This window comes from Fundulus heteroclitus, chromosome 19 (genome assembly GCF_011125445.2).
Source record: "Fundulus heteroclitus isolate FHET01 chromosome 19, MU-UCD_Fhet_4.1, whole genome shotgun sequence".
NCBI classification, from domain to species: domain Eukaryota; kingdom Metazoa; phylum Chordata; class Actinopteri; order Cyprinodontiformes; family Fundulidae; genus Fundulus; species Fundulus heteroclitus.
Window position 1 is genome coordinate 7058782 of NC_046379.1, and position 24351 is coordinate 7083132.

The 24351-nt window shown below is 41.5% G+C and overlaps 1 protein-coding gene across 1 annotated transcript in view; it reads right to left on the reverse strand.

Moving 5' to 3' along the window:
- Nucleotides 1–24351, reverse strand: part of lrrc9 (leucine rich repeat containing 9) — a 33818-nt gene that overhangs the window by 7945 nt on the left and 1522 nt on the right. Inside the window, exons 2-27 of the mRNA XM_036150765.1 lie at nt 24060–24278; nt 21253–21393; nt 21112–21175; nt 20956–21026; nt 15145–15327; nt 13888–14043; nt 12915–13129; nt 12656–12787; nt 12387–12566; nt 12185–12299; nt 10849–10984; nt 10623–10763; nt 10411–10538; nt 8462–8611; nt 8261–8380; nt 7947–8138; nt 7731–7856; nt 6343–6483; nt 4806–4983; nt 4504–4724; nt 4306–4428; nt 4080–4210; nt 3880–3988; nt 3673–3812; nt 1982–2118; nt 485–702 (exon numbers count right to left, since the gene is read on the reverse strand). Coding sequence (XP_036006658.1) covers nt 485–702; nt 1982–2118; nt 3673–3812; nt 3880–3988; nt 4080–4210; nt 4306–4428; nt 4504–4724; nt 4806–4983; nt 6343–6483; nt 7731–7856; nt 7947–8138; nt 8261–8380; nt 8462–8611; nt 10411–10538; nt 10623–10763; nt 10849–10984; nt 12185–12299; nt 12387–12566; nt 12656–12787; nt 12915–13129; nt 13888–14043; nt 15145–15327; nt 20956–21026; nt 21112–21175; nt 21253–21393; nt 24060–24278 — 3867 coding nt within the window. The remainder of the gene's footprint in view (nt 1–484; nt 703–1981; nt 2119–3672; nt 3813–3879; nt 3989–4079; nt 4211–4305; nt 4429–4503; nt 4725–4805; nt 4984–6342; nt 6484–7730; nt 7857–7946; nt 8139–8260; nt 8381–8461; nt 8612–10410; nt 10539–10622; nt 10764–10848; nt 10985–12184; nt 12300–12386; nt 12567–12655; nt 12788–12914; nt 13130–13887; nt 14044–15144; nt 15328–20955; nt 21027–21111; nt 21176–21252; nt 21394–24059; nt 24279–24351) is intronic.

Sequence of the window (24351 nt, forward strand, 5' to 3'; positions counted from 1 at the left end):
TGATTGCTGTGTTTTATGTCTTAATTGAATGCAGAAAAACATTAAGGAAGTGAGGGGGAGAAAGGAAGAGGCAACAAAAGTGCAAATCACTCCCCCTGGGTGAGGAGCTGCAGACCGAGCAGCTGATTACACGTTGTCCTGATTGTTCCCCTCTTCCGTCAAACGCACAGCCCTGACTTTCAATCAACCTTGATTCTCCTTAATACTACCCCTTGCATACCACAGTGGGTGGTAATGGCTCATGATTACTATACTTTATGCCTACTTTGCAAAATGCAGAAAAAGTAATACTGAATAAAATGCATTCTAAAACATCCGACACATGTAAAGCAATCAGGAAAAAGTTGGTAAATCAAAAACTGCACAAAAGGTGACTGTGACCTTCCTCAGAAACTCGAGCAATGTGCGTGAGCTGTGTGCCTTTTTAGATTGAATATGCAGTTTCATTTAAATTCTCCATCCAAACATCTAAAAGGCAAAATACCTGCAGCTTGTTCATGTCAAGGAAAAGTTTGTGCAGCGCCGTCAGCGGATCGAGATGGTTCAGCTCCCGGAGGCGGTTCCCGGCGAGGTGCAGCTCCAGCAGGAGGTTCTGGGCTGCGAAGGAGTTCTTGCCCAGAGCTTTGATTCGGTTCCCATCCAACACGAGCTCCCTGAGCTGGTAGAGGCCTTCCAAGCCCTCCACCTGGCTGATTTCATTACCTGGATTAAAAAACATTATAATAACCTTTCTTCGGTTTCAGATTGTTAACAGGAGTAAATATAAAAAGCAGTTCTCAAATGATGATGTCAGCTATAAACCAACATGGTCAGAAGTTAATGAGCTTAGAGTGACAGCCTGGAGGAAGAAGCCATCTGTGGGCGGATGTTTCTTTTTTTTTTTTTTTTTTTTGTAAATAGCAAAGTGAAGGAAAAAAATCTAAGAGTTTGTGTGCAGAGATGTTAGATGCAGCAGGATGGTGATCATCCATCTCTGAACTGCTCAAAGGGTTAAGAATGGCCTAGTCAAAGTCTGGACAATGTGGCAATAAGCTCTGCAAACACACTGCAAAAACTGAACTAAAAATAAGTACAATGTTCTTAAAATTAGTGTATTTGTCCATGATTTGAGCAGGTAAATAAGATGATTTGCCAATGGAATAAGATTTATGCACTTAAAATAGGAATAATTCATCTCCATCATCTTATTTCAAGTGCAGTATATCTAATTATCTTATTTTAGGGGTCAAAATATTCATTCAATTGGCAGATAATCTTATTTACCTGCTCAAATCATGGACAAATACACCAACTTTAAGAACATTTTACTTGTTTTTAGATCCGTTTTTGCAGTGCAAGTGGACTGAAATTCCTGCACAGGGACGTCAAAGTCTCATGGTCAGTTATCGCAAATGTTTGATGGCAGCTGTTGCTGCCAAGGTGCCATAACCTTTTAACAGGGTACGTTTTCTCACAGGGCCAGGCTGTTTTTGTAGATTCCACCACCCTATTACTAAATAAAAATCGTATTTTGAAATCTGCTTATTGTATTCACTCAAGTCTTCTTTTACTGACATTAAAATCTGTTTGTTGACATTTTAAAGTGACAAAAAAAACCAAAAAAAAAACATAGGACAAATCTATACCGAGACAAATACTTCTCACAGCACTGCATTTGATTTTTCTAGGATTTTTTTTTGGTAACTGCTGCTGTAAAAAATAAATAAAAAAATAAACTGCTGAAATAACACAAACGATTTAAAATGTTCCAAAAAAAAAGTCACAGAATAAAGTGAAGTTGGTTTTTGGAGAAGAAAACACACGGGCATTAAAAAGCCATCAAAAGCTGCTGAAAAGAAAGTCAGTCGCTCTTTTCTTCATGACTCATCATCCACCTGGCCTTAGGTCTATGGGAGGTATTGCTCTTTTACTACTCGCCTTTTACAGGTCCCCCCTCTAACCACTCTCTGAGGGGGAGGGCTGCAACCTGAACTACACATACCTTGGAGGAAGAGTGCTTTAAGATTGGTGAGCCTGCTGAGCTGCAGATTGGCCATATTGGAGATGCCATTGTGACTCAAATGGAGCACCTCCAGGCTTCCCATCAGCGGTTCCAGGCTGCTGGCGGGCCCAGAATCCCTTAAAGACAGTCGCAGAAAACCAGTTTGCAGCCTTGGCCTCATTCTCCCTCCTGCTGCTGCATTTAGCAGCTCAGGCCTTACAGGTGCAAGCAGACGCTCAGCAATCACGGGACAAACAAACAAAGACACGACTCTCACAGCTCTGCTTACATAACGATTTCTAGTACTGAAAAATCCCAATATTTTCAACTTTTCACATTTTTCTATTAAAAAAACGACATGGTTACTTTTCTGATATGAAAATATCCCCTTAAAATGTTTGATATTTGTATGAAAATGTTTGAGGATCCCATAGAAACCCTGCCAGGACTGTGACAAGGCAGCTGCTGCGTTGTTCGGTCAGGGCTGCCCTCTAATGGTGTGTTAAAGACAAATAAGCTTTTTTTTTTTCTATCTGCTATTAAACCAGACTAAATGATTTTTATTTATTTATATATTTTTAATGTTGTTTCTTTTAGGTCACTTAGTGTTACCAGAATATTATAAATGTACCAAATGCCAGAATAATGAGATATATTTGTTGAGGCTTTCTTTATCATCAGAGGTTTAGATAAGCTGAGATTACTTATTTAGGAAAGCAAAGATGATGATGCCATGGCTTTGGTAGATTAATTCAGAACATCTGAGAGGTCCACCTGTAGATGCTTTTTAGGGTTCTGCTTCCTTGTGTGACAGTCATAAAAACTGTAAAAACATCAGGCGGCACATAAGGAAGATAATCGTGGAGAGTAAATGCAACAAACATCCGGACGCCGTTCTGTTGATGATGGAGGTGGCTTCTTTGTCCTGTGTCTGAGTGAATCTTTCCTAGAACAATAAATGTTGCTATTGATAGCAAAACAGGTCCTGATCCGATAGGATCTGAAGGGCCACTCAGAGAGGAAGAAGCCATTACTGCAAAACCAACATAAGAAGCAAGACCGAAGTTTGCTAAAGCACACAAGGACAAAGAGTGTAATTTTTTGAGATTTAATTATTAGAGTTAGTACCATAAATATAAATACTGTAATATTATTAGAGCCAACATTTACTATATCAACACACACGTTACAGGCGACGTTCCTGCAAGAAGCTTGTCTGATATCCCTTTCGGGCAACTTTTGTATGCACTGCAAAAACGGTTCTAAAAATAAGTAAAACGTTCTTAAAATTTGTGTTTCTGTCCCAGATTTGAGCAGGTAAATAATATTGTCTGCCAATGGAATGAGTATTTTGACCCCTAAAATAAGATTATTAGACATCCTGCACTTGAAATAAGACAATGTTCCTATTTTAAGTGCAAAATTCTTATTCGGTTGGCAGATTATTTTATTAATCTGCTCAAATCAAGGACAGATACACAAATTGTAAGAAAATCTTACTTACTTTTCGTTCCGTTTTTGCAGTGTGTGTTCTTGGCTCCATTCTTCTTTCCTTTCACTTTATTATGTTACATATTTCAGTAAATATCAGGAGGATTATGTTGCCCTACAAGCCTCAATACAGCTAAAAGAGGAAAATTTATAAAACTATCCTTAAGTTCTATTAATTTTGGATGTTTTTGTTATATTACCTGTTAGGCCTGGATGGGCTCTGCTGGCCGTACCCGCTGGAATGGACCTTGCTGTGCAGAATCTGTCTGCTTGACAGGTGAGCCTGAGACTTCTGCTTTGGCAGAATGGACTCGATGTGGTTGTAGTTCAGACACAGAGCCTGTTAAAACGAGGGCCTTCATAAAAGCTTCTTAATTAACACCTGAGGAGTCCGTATGATTTCTTACTTTGATGTTGGGGAGGTGGATGAGGCCCGAGAACGAGGTGAGGTTGTTGTGGTCCAGGTTGACGCTGCGCAGGTTAATAAATAAGTCAGGTGGACACAGATCAACCATCCTGTGGGACGCAGGAAGGGTGTTTGAATGGTTTATCTGTACATTAAATGTCCCACTGCAGTGTTTTATGTTGTTTGAGGCCAGCCTTGTACCTGATGGAGCAGGACTGCAGGGTCAGGTAGGCGATATCCTTGTAGTTTGAGTGGCCAAGCTTCTCTGCTATCGTGTCCGTGGTCAGTCGCCCCCTGAACATGTTCTTTGCATTCTCACTCTCGCCTGCATCCTGCAGAAAACACACAACAGCGACAAATGCATGCGTCTCCATATAGGTACTGTAGGTTGTGAGGTGTTAATGTGGTCGTAGGTTTGGGAACGTACCACTGCAGCTCCATCCAGAGCTTTCAGGGATGGTAAATGGAAAACAACGTACACTCGATAGTTTTCCAGTTTCTCCACTATGGGATTCCCATAAAGATCCAGGATGATCAGATTTTCCAATCCCTAACGGGGAACAAACGCACAAGCTCAGACGTTTCAGTAATACGGATTTAATTATCTGAAGACCCCATTCCTCACTTTAAGATGGTAGATGTCTCTTGACGTAGAAATCTGGTTGCCTGCTATGTAGAGCTCAAGGAGCGAGCGAACGCTCCTGATGCCATTCAGGGACGTGATGCAGTTACTTTCAGCGGATAGAAAGGTCAGAGCAGGCAGCTGGTCCAGATCCGAGCCGTCCAGACCGGAAAGCTGGTTTCCATCTATGCTCAGGTGTCTCAGGCTCTGAAGTCTTGTGAGACCTCCGATAAAAAGGATAAAAACAAAAATGTATAAGTACGGCGTGTAAAATACTTGAAGGTGATGTTGAGAGTGGGACGAACCGGTGAGCGAGCTGATGCTGTTGTGATTCATGGAGAGCTCCTCCAACTGGTGGCAAGCGTCTAAACCAGCCAGCCTGGAGATGTTGTTCTGGTTAAAGGAGGCCCAGCGGAGGCTCACCAGCTTATTCAGGCTGGAGAGTTTGGAAAGTCTCTGGTTGTCGAGGTTCAGAGCGGTGATCTGCTCAAAATGTATGCCCACATGCGGATAAATGGACATACCAATTAGTATAGACTGCATGTGCCACATTGGAGATAAAGGAGAGCAACATCATAAAAGGCAGAAAGATTGTAGCCTTGTTGAAAAGACACATTGTGCTTGTTGCGGCTTAAGAAACTACCTTCTAAGTAGCAACAGTTCCCTTTTAAGGAGTGTCTGTCTATCTTTTAAATTAAAATACAGTTTTTGATTTGGGCTGAACAGTAACAGACAGAGGAGGGAGTTCACAAGTCCACCGGCGCCATTTTTTTCCACGTGCCGTTTGCTTTCTTTTATGCAGCAGATTTACAAAGCAGATTGCAATAAATACACACAGACATAAAGACGCCCTTCAAGTTCACCAGACGGGACCAAATTGTGCCCATTTGTCCATCAGGTTGCAGTTATCCTCCCTTTACACACTAATGGCAAGATTATATACAGTAAATTGATTCCTGTTCACCTTCATCACTGTTAATAAAAGGCAATTGTGGAGGTAAGACTATTTCTCTGACTAACTCTTCCGGCCTTTCAATCAGTGGAGTGGAGAGGGAGGTCCCGTTTGTCATTTTATTTGTCGACGAGTCAGCAGTTACAATGTGCACCAAATGTGACTCCAGAACAGATGCAAGCATTATAAATGATTGCTCTAGCGACTTTAAATTATTACTCTTAACATCAACCGACCATGAATAGAAAAAAAACTCTGTGCTGTCCTGAGGATCCTAAGAAGTAGCTTTGTTCGCTTATGCCTTGGGCCGTCTGTGCACAGAAATACAGGAACAACACTTATTTGGGTCAGAGAGGAGTTACGTGTGGAATAGTGTTTTTAAATCAATAACCGATGGATGTATACACAGATCATGCTCAAACATGTAATATAATTTCAAAATTAAGCAGTATGTGTGATTATTTCCTCTCTATTTCACATAAGTGGGAAAAAATGTCCTAAACTCAGGAAACCACACATTTAGCAGCTGAAACATGTTTTGCATGAGACTGAGCTTCATTTTTGCTTTGACTTTTTTTTTTTTAAAGCCCCCCGTACTAAGAGGCAATTAAATGTTGGTAAAACTGCACAAACTGATCAAATCTGTGGGTAAAAGTTCTTTAACTAATTTGCTTTATGGCTTTCTTTACCAGTTATGTTTTACCTAGAGGGAAACTATGTCGAAATCTGGATTTCACTGGAAAGATTTAGTCGTTTTCAGCATGTGGCCCAACTCCAGTGTACATTACAACAACAGATAAGCTGCATCATCACCCGTTTGTTAAACATTCACAAACGCATCTTTAGGCTAACTTTCTGATAAAAGAAGTCTTCTTGCTGCTGGACCCTACCTTCGTGGTCCAGTCTGGCTCCAGTTCTCTGCCGGGACCCCAGGCAGCCGGAAACAGGCGGTGGAGGAGCTGAGCAGTGGACAGCAGGCTGAGGCTTCGAGGACGTTCGCCGACGGTACGACTGTGAGCCAGAAGGGTCGCCTGCAATCATTACCAGCAATTAAAAAAAAAAAAACTTTATTTCTCAATGCATTTGTACATTACAATGAGAAAAACACAGTCCTCCTCCTTCCTGTTTGAGCTCAGAAACTTTAATTTCTGAGCTCAAGCCTTCTGTCACCACAGAATAATTCAAATGTACAAACTATACATGGATACATAGACAGCAGAAAGAATAAATACATTATTGCACATAAACAGCTGTCAGTGCATGAAAAAAATACCGTATAGTTGGGATTTGCAAAACAAAATGCTTGAATGGGCGGCAGTTTATTAAGTAAGTAAGTATTAAGTAATAATATTTATAACCTGAGAAAATAAAAAGGCAGTTTATAAATGATTAATTTACTTTAGTAAGTCCAAGGCAACGTGGCCCTGTATATAAAAGTAACTTGTTTCTAAAGCTGATCGCTGGCTGAATTAATCTTTTACTTCACTGCGGAAACATTTTGACCCGCTCTCCTTTGCATAATTGTTTTAATTGTTTTGGGTTTTGGCTTTCATTTTCTTGTTTGTTTATGTTCTATAGGTTTTGCCGTTTTCAGTTAATTTATCCGTGTTCATTATTGTCAGTGTGGTGTTTCCATATTGGTTAATGCCTATGTGTTTAGTTTCTTAGTGTATTCTTGTGTTCTGTTCTCTGTGAATTTGGAGTTGTTCTTCTTAGATCAGAGTTAGTCTTTTCCCGTTGGTTAGCTCATATAGTTCCACTCCTCCCTCAGGATTTAAGCTCCTGGTTCTTCATAGCTCGTTGCCGTTACATTGCCCGTTCCTCGGTCTGTTTTCCATGTACTGTACGCCCAATTCAACACCTGTAAGGTTCGATTGTATTTTTCATAAACCCTTCACCATTTGCTTTCCTCTACTTACTTCAGACTTTGACTAAGTCATTCCAAACCCTTTATTTTGTTTTTAGCCATTCAGAGGTGGACATGTTGGTGTGCTTTGGATCAATCATTGTGCAGCTGCATAACCAAAGTGTGCTTGAGGTTGAAATCTGGACATTTTCCTTCAGGGTTTTCTGGTACAATGTAAAACTCAGGGATGACAATAACGCTGTAAATTAAGCTTTCAATGAAAGGAATCAATCATCTGGTGAAAACTTTGAAAAGGTGGCAAAGTTAACAACACATGAAATGTTGTTTCCAAGTGTGGCTAAAAACAGAAGATGCACAGAAACGTAGATTTGTTTTGTTTAACTCGATAAAATAAGGCAACGACACCTTGACCTGGTTAATTTTGGAGACAGTAGTCATCTGAAGAGCTTCTTCTGCCTCCTCCTCTGTTACCATGACCCCATCCAGGTGTGTCAGGGTTGTAACACGGCCTAGTATGGTCACTCTGACTGCCTCTGGCTGACGGGAACAAAAAAAAAAAAAAAAAACATTCATACATGCTTTCAATCTTGCGTCTTTAGCATCAAACTTTCCATCCCTGGTCTGCACCTTGCTCCATGGATTATATCTGGTGTCCAGTTCCAGCAAAACAGGAGTGTGTTTCCTCAACACGGCCGAGTCCTCCCTGGCTCTGGTCAGCTTATTCCAGCTCACGTCGAGTTGTCGGAGCCGCCCTAAACACCGCAGCCCCTCCAGAGTCACTATATCATTGAAGCTGGCGTCCAAAACCTCCAGGCTGGGCTACAGAAACAGGCGACATGTTTTTATTCGTTCAGCTTCCACAGCGTTCTGCTACAAAAATCATCCAATCAGGCCCCGTTTGTGTCGCTAAACCCTCAGTGACTTGATGCGGCTATGTTTACCATGTGGGAGACGTCATCCAGGCGCGTGAACTTATTGAAGCTGATGGTGAGATGCCTCAGAGCCGAGAGGCTGGAAATCTCTTTGATTTTGCTCAGACTGTTGCCGTGAAGGTTGAGAACCTGCAGATCCAACACGTCGGTGTCAGATCGCTGGGAGAGACGTGAAAAGAGTTAAAGGACCTTCAAAGCCAGAAGCCTCACAGTGATCTGGCTGAGGATGTTCGCTCCAGCCGCACTCAGCAGCGTTTTCTCATCCAGGCCCGGCAGTCTGGGCTGCGGCTTCACAACGGGCTCCATGCTGAGGGCGGCGCCGTCTTCGGCCGACCAAACGTCTTCCTGCTCTTCTCTGTTCTGACAACAGCACAGCAACATGTTCAGATACAGAACTGCCGGTAATGAAGGGAAGAAACGTGTTTATTTTCAGGGTTTTAGCTGAGGTTTGAAGACATAAGGTTTGAGCTGAATTTAGCAATTTAACACAACATGGATTTAATTCCAGGTGATTTGGGCCGAGCAGCTTTTAAACTCCTTTAGTCATGAACTCATCGCTATTGATTTTGGATTTTACAACATGCAACAGGAGAGTTTTTTAAAAACAAGATTTTGGTGAATAGGTTTGAATTTATTGTGGATTCTCCTTGATCTAAACAGAATCAGTTTACACATCCACTGTCAAATAGACACGTACACCCCCAATACTATGGTTAAATGTCCTTCAGCTAGTTGTACCTCGAACACACGAATGCGATTTGAGCATCAGGGGTGTCTGGTTTACATAAAAGTGGACGCTCATTTCAGAGTGTGGAGAGGTCTTATGGCGCGTTTTGAGATTTCAAGCATCCAAAGTGGCAGAAAATCTGAATTTTTGCAGCTGGACGCTGACCGTCAACTAATCAGAGAGACCCCGCTATGTGACCTAGTGGTGTATTATCCAATGGGATGGAAGGAGCATAAAAAGCCAGGAAGTTGACAACAGAGGACAAACTCATCGCCTCTAATTGTGCCTATCCTTATATCTATGATCAGACTAGCTATCACTACAGAGACGGTAATAAAAAGGACCTTGTCTGGAGGTGGATTAGCCAGGAAGTTGGGATCTTGGGTTATTCCAAAAAAAGTAAAAAACAAAGCAACTGGACTTGTTTTCCGTAGTTGAAGACGTTTCGTTCAACTACGGAACTACGGAAAACAAGTCCAGTTGCTTTGTTTTTTACTTTTTTTGGAATGACGATGATCTGGATGACTGAGAATCTTCACCAGCATACAGATCTTGGGTTATCAAAACTTTTACCACTGTAAATATTTCCTCGAACTTAAAAAGAACAGGGTAGCTACTCCCAACATGCATCAGACTTTGTCCAGACTTTGGTCAGAGCGTCAGAAGCACAAGGGTCCCAGTTGAGGCGCTAGACGCCTTTTTGATGCTCAAATTGCATTCAGTCTGAATGCAGAAATAGTTTTTGTGGCCATCAAAGAGCACTTAGGTTTTATTATTCCATCCACGTAGTTGAATTCACTATTAACACTGGCAAAAAAACCGACTCAGACCATGAACCTGCCGCCACCGTGCTTGACACTTGGTACCGTGGCTGAAAACATCACCTTAACGTCTGGTGATTGTGGCAAACAGGTAAATCCTTGTGTGGTCTTACCATCAAGCCGTTCTTGAGAAGCTTTTTCGTTTGGCTTTTCGTGTTGGCAGTGAGACATTTTAGAATAGCTTGAAGGTGCCCACTTTGGAGCAGGAGCTTTTTTCTCATTCAGCACCTTCTTGGTCCTCAGTGACAGTAAACTGAACTCACTGTGGACCGACACACTGGTATTCCAGCAGTTTCCAGTTCATGGCAGCTATGAACTGGAAACTATGGGTACAGTTTGGGACAGGAAACGGATCCCAAACACCAAAGCTAGTTTAGGAAGGTTTCCTAAATGGTTCAGAAACATCAGGACTCTGACACCCTGTTAGAAATATCCCGTTCAAAAGCCGGGTCCCAGCCAGGAAACCAAACTCTATCAATGAACTCTACTGATTCTGTCCAGAGAAGAGGCTAAATATCCAACATTTAACCAAATACTAATGTGGATAGTGGTCATATTTGAGGTGCAGGACAAGATCAGAGATTAATCGGGGAGACAAATGCATGAATTACCGCTGCGATGTATTCAAAATGTATGATGTACTCTGGCAGGACGAGCTCGGGGTCAAATACAAACCACTGCCTTCGCCGGGGGGTCCTACCCTCAGGACCTGGGGGTGTTTTAGCAGAGCTGGGTCTGTCTGAGGAAGTAACACAAACAGATCCACAGAGACTGACCGGCTCCAGACTTAAAGGTAACTCTACAGGTCGGGTTCGCTGCATACCGTCACCTGACGCAGATCTGCTCTTGGCGTCCAGGTTGCGGTACACAGAGCAGACCTTGGAACAGCTCCTCATGTCTCCCAGGCCCTCGTCGCTTATAGGCATGCTGTTACCCACAAACACTTTGCAGACGATGACATGACCTAGAAGGGAAACACAAGACTTCAACATTTTAAACAGACAGAGAGGAGAAAACACAGCTGATGTACCGAAAAAAAAACGCCTCACCGTGCCGGAAAGGGATTTTATCTGACATTTGCGTGGCGTTACACTGGCTGACCTGCTGCAGCACAAAGTCGATTCTGGGCTGTTCTGCCACAGCTAAACTGTTGGATAAATGGACTGCACCCTTTCTTTCTAAAACCTAAAAACAAGAGTCAGAATTATGCAAGTTAAACAAGAAAAGACCGTGCAATAAAAAAAGAAAATCTTACAGGAACAACCTTTCTGAGTGGTCGTTGCTTGGAGCAATAAACGTCATTTATTATTCGCACATGCTCAGTATGATAGATATAGTGAATCAACCAAAGCATTGGGGATAAGGGTTTTGCAATCCTTGTACAAATAAGAAATTCGGCATGCGATTGTCGTTCTGCAAACAAAACGAAACTATTTGGCCTGCGTGCAAAACACAATCCCTACAATAAAACATGGTGGCGGCAGCATTTTGCTGTATCTGCAGCAGGGAGAGGCCATCTGGTCACAGTTCACAGGAAGATGGACGGAGCTTTTCTCCTGCGTGTTGAACACACATGTGGATAAAAACTAGTACTGCACATTCCCCTGAGCCATCCCTCTGGGTGTGTTCATTACAGTTTCTCACATAGTTTCCGCACGTTTTTTTTTTTAACAAATAAGAGTCTGAAAAGAGTGCGGTGCGTTTAATTTCAGCTACCCTAACCCTACAGACTGCAGTCCCTCCAATTTGTTTCTGCAAAACAGCTCAATCTCGCTCAGACGGCATGGAGCGCGTCTGTGAGCATCAAGTTTAAGTCTTACAGGTTCTTAATACTTAAAAGGTGTGGACTTTGACTGGGACAGTCCAAAACAAGATTCTAAACCATTTATTTGTAGCTGAGGCTGTATGTTTAGGGGGGCTGACCTGCAGGAAGGTAAGTTTTCACCCCAGTCTCAAGCTTTTTGCAGGATCATCCCAGACTTAGGTCCACCCATCTTCCCCTTCAACTCTGCTTTCCTGTCCTTGCTGAAGGGAAGCATCCCCACAGCATGACGACGCCACCGCCATGCTACACCATGTGGACGGTGTGTTTAGGGTGATGTTTTGTGTGTAGACCAAAAATGTTAACTTTGGTCTCATGCACTTCACGCTTTTTGAAAGATAAAAAAAAAAAAGTTGAAATCATGCATAATTTTCCTTCTACATCACAATTATGAACTCTTATTTTATATCAAGACATGGAAGTTTTTGGTAGCAAGATGGCACAAACTAAAAGTATGAAGACTTTTGCAAAACACTGTCTTTGATTCTTTATTGTTATTGTAATAAATCAGCTTGAAACAAAGTGACTAAAGCCAGGCGGCTGTTTCCAGCAACTCAGCTCACCTTCAGACAGTGTGTGGGTTTGAAACCCTCCTCCAAAACACACAAAGTTTGCTCCTTCTCGCATTTTTGAGGGTCAGCTACGTAGAATAAATATTCCAGCCGACGTCTATAATTCCTGCTTGAAAAAAAAAAAAAAAAACAACTGTCTTTTAATCCACAGAATGAAATGCAAACATTTGAAGGCATCTAGTCGTTTACTCACTGTAAGACGGCGGCGGACTCTTCGCTGGCAAGAAGGCTGTGAAGTTTCTCTTCAAAGCAAAGCCTCAAAGTACTGTTGTGGATGCGGAAAACTCTGCTAACCTTCACGCCGGTGATCCTAAAACTCTTATAATCCGACGGAGAGAAGCGGGAGAGCAGGAGGTTGCAGCAGGAAGTATACCTGTTGGTTTGGAAAACAAGGAGACTTTCTCTGAGCAGCTGTGACCTAGATGACGGTTGTTGATCCAGGTATCGTCTCTGAATCAGTACCAGGGATCCGTGGAGCAGCCATCCTCCAAGCGAATGTTTCCAACACTTTCCAGCTCCATCAACAGAAACTGCACCAAATATTCCGTCTGCTCCCTGGCTTGGAGCAGTTCCTGCTCATACCAGGCCTGAACCCTAAACACAAAGTACCGATTCTCATGTTTAGTAAAGGCCGCAGGTAGAGTCAGGAGGTTCTGAAACGCTCCAGGAGGTTCTGAAACGCTCCTGCTCGACACACAAAGCAGCGCTAAGGAGCATTTACTCATCCATCCTCCTGGTCCATCGCTGCAGTCTCTCTCTCAGCGCTTCGATCTTCAGGAGTAGTTTGTGCTCCACAGCGGGATCCCTGCCGTCAGCGTTCAGGTCGGTTCTGTCCGTCAGGGCGTCCTCGTGGTCGCTGGGTCCATCTGGTTCAGTCTCCATCTTACAGCTAGAGCTCTTAGGACCACACGGCACCAGGGAGAGTCCCTGTTCCAGCTACGAATGACACACAGTCTGTGTAGCTGTCTTTATGCTTCAGATAATGCCATGAATGTTAATATGAGACACCAACAACGTGAATAAAACATCTATGACGTGCGTAATGGGTCATCATACACTGCAAAAACTAAAAATAAGTAAGATTTTCTTAAAATTAGTGTATCTGTCCTTGATTTGAGCAGATTAATAAAATAATCTGCCTACGGAATAAGAGTTATGCACTTAAAATAGGAACAATTCATCTCCATCGTCTTATTTCAAGTGCAGGATGTCTAATAATCTTATTTTAGGGGTCAAAATACTCATTCCATTGGCAGATAATATTATTTACCTACTCAAATCTGGGACAGAAACACTTATTTTTAGATCCGTTTTTGCTGTGTACATGGAACCACACCACCGGAACCATTACACTGCAAAAACACAACTAAAATAAGTTAAAATCTTCTTGAAATTAGTGTATTTGTCCTTTATTTGAGCAGGTAAATAAGATAAACTGCCAATGAAATAAGATTTTTGCACTTAAAATAGGAAGAACTCATCTCAATCAACTTATTTCAAGTGCATTATATCTAATTATCTTATTTTAGGGGTAAAATTACTCTTTCCATTGGCAGATAATCTTATTTACCTGCTCAAATCAAGGATAAATACACAAATTTCAAGAAAATTTTACTCATTTTTAGTTCTGTTTTTGCAGTGTAGCCTCTCCTGCATGTCGCATAAAGAGGCTGTGGTTGTCTAACGGTGCTTACACTTTTGAGAGCGTGGCTGAGGGTTCTGATGTGTTCCTCCGGCTGCTGCATCAAACTTTTCTTCCTCTCCGCGAGAGCAACCCGAGTCTCTGTCAGCTTCCTTCGAGCAGAGCGAACGCGCATGTTGTAGTACATCAGTTTCTTCATAACTGCAGACTTCAGAGAAGAAGAGATAAACACACAGATGGGATTTACCACATAATACAAAAGGATTGTTTAGAAAGTGATGCTTAAATGGATTCCTAACAGAGCACTTCGCTCTCAGACTGCAGGTCTGCTGGTGGTTCCTAGAGTCTCTAAAAGTAGAATGGGAGGCAGATCCTTTAGCTATCAGGCTCCTCTCCTGTGGAACCAACTCCCAGTTTTGGTCCGTGAGGCAGACACCCCGTCTACTTTTAAGACTAAGCTTAAAACTTTCCTTTTTGACAAAGCTTATAGTTAGAGTGGCTCATGTTACTCTGAGCTTTCTCTATAGTTATGCTGCTATAGGCTTAGGCTGCTGGAGGACATCAGGGTATATTTCTCTCACTCTGCTAAATTATCCTGTTTCCAATTTGCATTTTTGTTGTTCATATTTTACTGTTTTGTTCTATGTATTTTTTTTTTATTTCATAGTAGGTACACCTGGTTTGACCTTCATTTTCTGTCTCTTTGTGTCTCTGCTCTGTCTTCTCTAAGCCCCAGTGGGTCGAGGCAGATGAGCGTTCACACTGAGCCTGGTTCTGGTTCTGCTGGAGGTTTTCCTCCCTGTTAAAGGGGAGTTTTCCTCTCCACTGTCGCTTCATGCATGCTCAGTATGAGGGATTGCTGCAAAGCCATCAACAATGCAGACGACTGTCCACTGTGGCTCTACGCTCTTTCAGGAGGAGTGAATGCTGCTTGGAGAGACTTGATGCAACCTGCTGGGTTTCCTTAGAGAGGAAACTTTCTGACCAATCTGGAGGATTTGATTTATTTTGACTTTGAAAAGTGCCTTGAGATGACATGTATCATGAATTGGCGCTATATAAATAAAATTTAATTGATACTTCAAAGGGTCATGCACCCCATTATAACATATTCTCCATTGCTTTGTTACATTTCCATAGTAAATCGAATTATGTGTGAATGTACCTTCATTAGTTAGTCTCTCCATAATGTACATTGTATACGTGACCTCCAGCCTGTCCTCAGCTTTGTGCATCTCCGTCCTCAACCATTTTATAGCAATAAGCTTCCTTGCTTGAGATGAACGTCCTTTATCTAAGCTCTCAATACCTCTGCTGCGTCCTTGACTTGCTTGCAGGAGACGTCCCAGTTGTCTAGTCGCTGCAGGCCCGGCACGTGGTAAAGGATGTGCGTGGCGTAGTTACACAGCTGGCACACTGGGTTCAGAGCTGAGGTGGGATCGTTCAGAGAGAGCTCTCTAAGACGGGGCAAACGGGCCAGCTGGGTCAGCTCCTGTTGCAGAAGAACACAAAGAGCACAGAGAGGATGAGACCTCCGTTCTGTTTTCAGGCGTGTTTATTATTCTCAGATCCAACATTTGTTCCCAGGAGTTCTCCAAGAAGAGGCCACCAACAGATAGCCTCGTGAGACCATCCTGATCTTGCGAGGTTTCAAGGTTTCACTCGCAGATCAGTCTGGCTACTCTCCGTTAAAGAAAATTTGGAGCCGTTCACCAAACGAACGTCAAATCAGCGTTGGCTTTGAGGCGGGTTGAGGTGTGACGCAACGAGAAGCGCGTCAGTTCAGTCTAAAGAACATGGCGGCTTCAGCCGATGAAACTAGCGTTAGCGTGGCTATCGAGCAAGTTTTATCAGAATTACAGAGTATTTCTTTGCTGAGCTAACGACCTTTACCTGCAGCAGCAAGAGTAGCTTGGCTTGTGGTTGTGTTTTCGTCGTCGCTCTGTTACGAGCGACAACAAATCTGATTGGTTTATTTGGCCCGTCTATCACCAACATAGGCCAATCAGCTAACCAGTATTTTCGCCCCTTCCCAAAATTACTTCAACGGAAGGTTTCCAGATGGATATGCGGAGCAAATCTATCTGGCGGAGTCAGGTAAACCAACAGAGCTGCGGCTGCCATTACCTCGACTTTATCTTTAACTGTTAAAAGTGACTAATTTCTTACCACTGTCACCACATGCTTGATCAGTGTGAGGGTGTTAGCACCACCTTCTGCCTGGGGGTATCAGCTTAAAAGCAGTAATGAGTGGATGGTTCTGATCCGCAGGAACACTTTGTCTTGTTAAGGGGTCAATGTTTTTATAGATGTGTTTCAATTTACCCAAACTGATTCCCAGCAGCTTATTGATGGTGGTCGGCATTTTTACCCGTAATGATTTGTACGAACAGAACCCGATATTTGAGCCAGAACACGGTGTCGCGTTTTAAAAGGCGTGTTGCAGAGTCGGAGACGTGAACAGGCTGACCGGGTGACGGTAACAGAGGCTGGCTCTTTTTAAAAGCCCAGGTGCTGATGATTCAGATATGCTGCAGGCAGGAACAGTACAGAAGGGGAAAACAAAAAACTTAATAAAAAAAAAAACAACATAAGCAGTCAAGGTTGTGACCAGAGCATACAGCTGACGAGTCCAAAAAAGCCAACTAGTGGGGGCAGGGCAAGCACAGGTCCACAGGATAAGCTGGCTGAGCGACAAACAGTGGGGAAAAACTCATGCAGGCAGTGAGAAGCAACAATCTGGCAGGGAATGACTGTGGGAGTGGGAGGCAGGTATAAATAGGCGGCATAATGGGTGAAAAGACTTGATGCTAATTGGCATCAGCAGGTGAAGCAGATTAAGGTGAGCTGAGAGGTGATGGAGGGGAGTGGAACATGGTTCTACTGTGTCACCAAACGAGGACGTAGACCCTCTCCACAAAAGCCCTGTAAAACATCTTCATCGTTTTACAGTTAACATAAATCCAGCTTTTTTCAGAGAGTCTTTGCTATCCCTTCATCTGGAAGGGTTCAACGCATTTGTCCCACTTCAGTCTGCTATCCAGGACACAAAGTTCCCACCATGACTCGCTGAACTAGCTGATGAAGAAATTTAAGTAGCCAAAGGATCAAATCTCTTTGCCCATTTCTGAGGCAGAGCTGTGTTAAACGCTGACGACAAATTAAAAAAAAAAAATAAAACAAAACGTGGTGATGGTGGAGGGGTAGAGCACGCTTCAGTTCTTAATGTTACTATCCAAGGTTTGAGTCCCGACCAGTGAACCTTTGCTGTGTGTCTTCCAACCCTCTCTCCTGTCAAATGAAAGCCACTAGTGCCAAACACATATTAAAAAAATAAGATTTAGACATGGTTTTTAGCCGCCTCGAGATGCATAAAGCCAGGATGCAAAGTGAGAACAGAATCATGAACCCTTCTGCAGGATTGCAGGACTGATGTGAGCGAGACACAATGTCATTTTTAATTGTTTTTTTTTTTAAAGCATTTCCTATCTAATGAAGTTAGTGCAATAGGGCGGTAATGGTTGTTCTCAGTGATGGACTCTGGGGAATAGGGATAATATCTGATGTCCATGAGGTGCTGATTTATCGGGGACTGAAAAGATTTCGGGTTCAGCAAACAGCCACAGATGTGATCTAGACCAGGAGTCTGACTCTTAAAAACATTGTAGACTTCTAAATTAAAGGAACTGAGTTACATAACCACTGGACCTGTTTGGGGTCTTTCTAACTTTAATGCTCTTTTTGTAGTTTCAGTGCAGTTATTAGTCGGCTACCCACATTGGACGGAACGTGTCTCCTACTTCACTCCACTAAAAAAAAAAAAACTTAGTATTTTGAAACCCAGCTTCTCGCTTCTTGTACTTCTCATCGTGTTAGTTTGAACCTTTCTTATTAAAGACACATACGGACAATCTTTAAAATCATTGTCCTGAATCCTTCTCCCCACCAAATCAAGGCAAGGGTTAATTTAATTAAAATCTTTCAAATAATTTGATATGTTACATAAGTATAATCCAGAATTGTAATGGTTTTTAATGGGAACTACTTTTATATTATGAATGGGCCACTTCCCATTTAATGGTAGAGTTGGGTAAAAAAAAAAGTAGGAAAATCTGACAGTAAAAATTATAGAAAGATGAAAGCTTTAATTTGAAAATATTTATTTAGTAGGAAGGGGGCTTGTTAAGAAAAACGACATTTATTGATACTCCTGACAAGTCCTAAAAAATATATCAGAATCACCATTAATGTTTTTACGTTAATCAGCATTAAGACACTTATTTAGTAATCAACGACTTGTTGTTACCCTTGCATGTAAATAGGAGGGGACACCTGTTCCTATAAGATTTCTTCAAAATGGGAAAGCCAAGAGGACAAATGACTTTAGCAAGGCAGTGTCTGTTGATTTTCAAAATTCAGCTGACTGTAAGAAAACGTCTCCTGGCTTAAACTTGTTGACATCTACAGTCAGAGCAGGGATTGAAAAGTTTAAAACAGAGCCGTGACAGACTGAGTTTATCTCTCCACACAGTGGAGGAGGACGGCAGGACATCGCCAAAGCAGAGAACTGCAAAACCTTCATCTTTCAGTGTAAGATTATGCCGCTTCGCTAAAAGGATAATTTATTCTAAGGCTTTTTACTCTTCTTTAAGCAGCAACGCTGTAAATGTGGACTGGGCTGCAGATTTCAATCACTTCTAGGCTGCTCACATAATGACACCTATAAAGATATTGTGCTGTAATTTGAATTATTACACAACATGCCTAATAAATGAATGTGGGAACCAGTCTATAGACTCTATTTTGTTGGCTTCACACTGACAACTCAGTCTAAATACCAGAGAGATGCTGTTGGGAAAAAAAAAAGAAAAAAAAGGTTGTTGGACCTCGCAGTGAAAAGAGAAGTCACAACGAGCCGACAAAGGGACTGAAATCCTCTTTTCTGACCCTGCAGTTATTAGACATGTCTCTGCACAAAGGCAATAATTGCATTCCTTGACGCGAAGCTGGAGGAGAAAAGGTGAAATGTAAGAAAAAGAGCTGCGGCGTGAAGCCGATCAAATCAAGATCAACAAAAGTTTGCGCGCTGTGGAGATGACCTTGATAAAAAAACAACGCGCCTGTGTGCTCGGAACGACAGGGCTCTGAATGCGGCTCAATGCATGACGAACATTCAAAGCTAACAAACCTTTTAGGGGACTTGAACTATTTTGATAAAAGCTCTTTATTTGTGAATGTGTGATTAAAAGCCTGGCTGTTCTGCTCAGTACAAAAGGGAAAGTCTTGTTCAGTCAGTCAGAAATAACAGAAAATCTCTTCTGACCAAGAGCAGAACAGCTCAGTTTGTCCAACTCTGGTTCCTAATGAGAGATAGGCATGTACAATTGTTCCCTATTTAAACAAAATAACCTTTTCTTCTCATGTGTTTTTTGTTTTAGGCCGGATAGGTTAATTTAGAACATCTAAATTAAAAAGAGCCACACCTGTGGATGTGTTTTAACACCACAAATATGCTGCTTTCTTGTGTTAAATCATGGGAAAATGTAATCAAATCAGGCAAATTAAGAGAATCGTGGACTGCTACACGTCTGGTTCATCCATGGAGTTGGGACATATGCACCAACCCAAAAAAAAAAATTAAACCAAAAGATCTTTGGTTCATGTACAGACAAGCTGAAAGGCCACTCGGCAAGGAAGAAGCCATCTCCCAAAAACCTAAATAAAAATATCCGGATAATGCATTCTGGGACAAATACCTTATTTTCTGCAGATACGCCATGTAAACGGCTAAAACTAAAATAGGAGTGTTTGCCCTTAATGATCATATTGACATTTTTAGAACAAAGGGGAACCTTGTAAGCCTGAGAACGGAAAGTACGGAGGTGAACTGATGCACTTTCCAAAATAAATGCCACTGTGAACAAAAGACTAAATGTTTTTTATTTGACAGCAGTGCAACTTCAGATGTCAGTGCTTTGTAAAGTTTAAACATGGTTCTTTAGATTAAAAGTCAGACATGTTTTACAAGGATTTTTACTTTTAAAAGTCAAACTGACTCTTTGGTCAGGACGAGTCTTTTGGCCCAAGTTGAGCCTTTTTTTTTTAAGTCGACCTGACCTGGAGAAGGCCGTTCAGGCTTTTATCAGCTCTACACTCTTCTACTGTAACGCTCTATTTCTGTGTCTCCAGACCATCTGCTTGTCCAGAAGGCAGCCACCCGTCTTTAACAAACACCTCCCAACGTCCACGCATCACCCAGTAGTCTTTACACTGCAAAAACGGATCTAAAAACAAGTAAAATGTTCTTAAAGTTGGTGTAACGGGTAAATAAGATTATTTGCCAATGGAAGGAGTATTTTGACCCCTAAAATAGGAAAATTAGATATACTGCACTTGACATAAGATGATGGAGATGAATTGTTCCTGAAATCTTATTCCATTGGCAAATCATCTTATTTATCTGCTCAAATCAAGGACTTGCATTGAGCCTAAACTCCAAGGTGACCGGGACTTTTCGGTGGTGGGAACCACGCTCTGGACCCACCAAACCGGGTCTTTTTAAAAGCAAGTTAAAAATGCAGATGTTCAGAAAGGCTTTTAATGTTCTTCGCACATTCTTTTAAAACTGAAAATGTTTTTTTGTGATCTTTTTGAAGGATATAATCTCATTGTTGTGCACTTTAGTCTGCATACTTGGATCTTTTAAAGCATTTTATGAATCAGTAAATAAATGGATTTTTTTAAATGGCCAGTGTCCCTCGCTAAATTAGTTACAAAGTGGCATAAGGGCAAACAAAGTCAATGTTGTGGAGCAGAAAACAGGAAAACTTTCGTCTGACTATAAATGTCCGGCCGACACGACGCTACAGTATCAAAAAAAACCTTCATCTCTGGAGATTACTGCCGTGGTAAAATTATAAACCACACTTCTCTGCACTTCCATTGACATCCTTTTCCTGTTGCAAGAAACTATTTGAAAAATCTGAACTGGCCGAGACCCCAACAAAAAAATTAGAAATGCCCTTTTGTCAAACCAAGGATTTTAATAAGATTTGAAAAATAAGTAAGCATACTTTTAGGAGAAAGAATCTGAAGGGTATGTGTTGGTTTTCAGTCTCACCTTAAAGGAGCGGATCTTGTTCCCGGACAGATTGAGAATCTCAAGGTTGACATTGGGATCAAGGTTGTGCCCTAAATAAAGAGAGAAATGAAACAAATATTTTTTTCCGTAAAACCATAAAAACGTAACAAAGAAAGGAGGATTCAGCAGCCCCACCAATCTTTTCAATGAAGTTGTCAGAAAGGTTTAGTTCCCTCAGATTGCTCATTGTGTTCAGCCCCTTTGGAGATAAATGACAGAAGTAGTCAGAGAAAACATAGATTGAATTTAGACGTTAAGATAATTCTTAATTCCAACCTGAAGCTCAGTGATGCAGTTATTATTGAGCCACAGGACTGTCAGGTTGCCTTGCAGCTCTAGATTCTTTATTTCCTGGATCTGATTATCATACAGGTACAGTTTTTCCAGTTGGATACAGCTCTGCAGTCCGGATATCTCCTGCGGTAAAGAAAACGTTACGCGGGTTATTACCTACAATGCTTGTAAAATGTTCCGATCTCAGCGATTCACCCAAAATGACCATCTAACAGCCTCATGTACAAAGACACGTGGATTTCCTGCAGAAACATTGCACATTTAACACACGAGAAATCAGATTTCACACTATTTAGGTTTTTATTTTCAAGGATTATTATTTATTTATTTTTTTTATTCAAGGATTATTTTCCAAAGGTTTATGGAACAACTTCACTGACTCCCAAGGTGCATGGAGAGGGAGGAGACTCCGGCAGAACATAAAATACTAGGAAACAACTTTATTAGCAGGCCAACTCGTTTCAGCTTGTGGTCTTCATCAGGGTCATTAAAAACACAATTTAAAAAAAAAAGTACAGAACAGACAAACACACACACAAAAATCCAATTAACCAATCATGCATTCACACATAAACAGGTTGACCAATGAGGATTCAAAGGGATGCTGCTTCCCAGATTTGTCCACCAGATGGCGCCGCTCCCCCAAATCAAAACATGCAACGTCTTGAGATCTAATGAAAATTATAGTAATGAATATTACGCAGAGATTATTTAAATATTTTTATTAAATAAGTCATTTGTTGAGTCAAACATTTTGACCTTGAGAAGGTTCAAAAACCTAAAATCGAAATATTTTTTTTACCGTTTAAGTTAAGGTAGTTTAAAATTACATTTTTGAAGTGTATAAAAAAAGAAAAAGAAGACATTTAAAAATAATCTTTGCAGTTTTTGGAAAGCGAGCATTTGTCTGAGGGTTTTAAAAGACCACTTATTAGATGCATCCAAAAAAGGAAGAATTGAAGCTTTATAGATGAGGAGCTTAAGACACCCCTAAATGGCAAAGAGACTGTTAAAAACCCGGTCGGTTTATTTTGTATGCAACATCAGACATGTATTTGTTTAGTTATTCACCGCTTACATGGATCGCACTCGGTGTTATTGTAAATAAACGCAAATGTGCAGTAAAAAACGTGAAGTCAGGAACTCTAACCACTGAACTATGATGCTGAAAAGACAGCATGAGATCCTCACACCGAGAGTTAAAGCCAGGCCACCGCACCAAAACGATGGTTAAATTTGCACACCACATCCAATTTATGCACTATGAAATAAAAATGGTTTACGTTTACTTAGAGAAATTCCTCCTGTGAGATGGGCTTTGACAGTTTGTGCCGTAGATGGCTCTGGTTACAGCAGGAGAAAGATTTCTTGGGGCAAACAGTGCTTTATCGTTAGCCGGCATGGGGTTCGACTCAGGGTTGACTAGCTCCACCTTGAGCGGTTTGCCAGCTCCCTCTGAAAGGCCTCTGTTATTAGGAGCACCGGGTCTGGTCAGCAGTTGTATGGGTACGGAAAGCGTAGAGCTCCTGGGTATTTCCTGCTGCAAGTCCGAACTTCGCTCCAACACGCAGGGAACCCAGACAAGGTGAAGAGCCTTGAGTCCAGAAATCCCTTTTGCACTACATAGTTTGCAGTATACTACTAATACTAAGGGCATCATTGTTAAAGGTGTTCTGTACCACATATTACCTGCTTTAATATCCACTTGTAAACACATGAATGCATTAATTGGTCATCATGTGTCTCTGGTATGCATATTAGTTGTTTTTACACCAGCAACAACCTCTAGATGTCGCCGGTAACTGCATTACTGTAGATTGTCTGGAACACAGACATCTTATACGTAGACGCGTCATAGGGCGCAGGTTCGCACGTCAACATCACCGCCATATTGTATGTGGCAGAAAAAAAGTTGAATTCTGTTATTGTGAACGTGAATCAGAAAAGATGCCTCATTCCTGTGCTGCATGGAAATGTATTCTGGCTTATTTCACTACTTGTATCTGCCTTCTATATATATATATATATATATATATATATATGTGTGTGTGTGTGTGTGTGTGTGTGTGTGTGTGTGTGTGTGTGTTATGAATATAAGGATCGATTTGTTAAATCTAAACATTGTGGTCTTCATTATTTCATAAAACCGTGTCACATGTGAACCTTTAGGAACAGACCTTTTGGGGGAGTATTAAAGACGTAAAATTAATAATATAAGGTCAGTAAAGTTAAAAATATATATATATATTTTTTTTTAAAAACCACAAAAGTGATAATGTTATGAGAAAAACGTCATATTATGAGAATTAAGAGGGAACATTTCCAGAATAGTCACAGTTTGCAGAATTATTTCACTCCTGGAGTAATAGGGCCAGGTTAGATTATTTTAAATATTTTTATTCTTTAGGAGAATAAATTCAGGAGAATGAAGCTAAAGGGATAGGAAAATAAGCTTGTAATATTACAAAAACAAAAATACTACGAATACAAAGTATATTCAGAGATTAAAGTCCCTCTGATACTGTTTAAGTGACTGAGTAACTGCAGATCTGCCACATTTAAGATGGCGGACGCTCTGACGCATCGCAGCATAGGCAGAACCCGCCCAATGACGTGTCTACGTATATAATGTCTATGGTTTGGAACACATCTCCACAGTCAGGTCATTTTTGTTAAAGCTGCATGCACATACCCTTTGCATACGAGTCCCCTGGATATTTCATGTCCACACAGGCCTATTGGATGGTCTGTTTCTGCTCGTGTTGAGGGTATATTTCTGGTCAACTCACAGTGAGATGGCACTGAACGATCCAGAGCTCCTGGAGCATCGGACAGCAATCCAGTCCTTCCATTTCTTTAATGTTCTGGTCCACGATGGTCAGCTGGAGGAGATTTGGGAAGCAGGAGAGCCCAACCATCCGGGGGAAACCAGAGAAGAAGATCTCCAGTGACCTGATGCTGCTCCCTTCCGTTGCTATTTTTTCATAGGACAGCCCATTCACCGAGCACTGCCCAGATAAAATAAAAATAAAAATCACTTTGGCACAATTTCAAATTTATTTTGAGTCAAATAATTCAAAC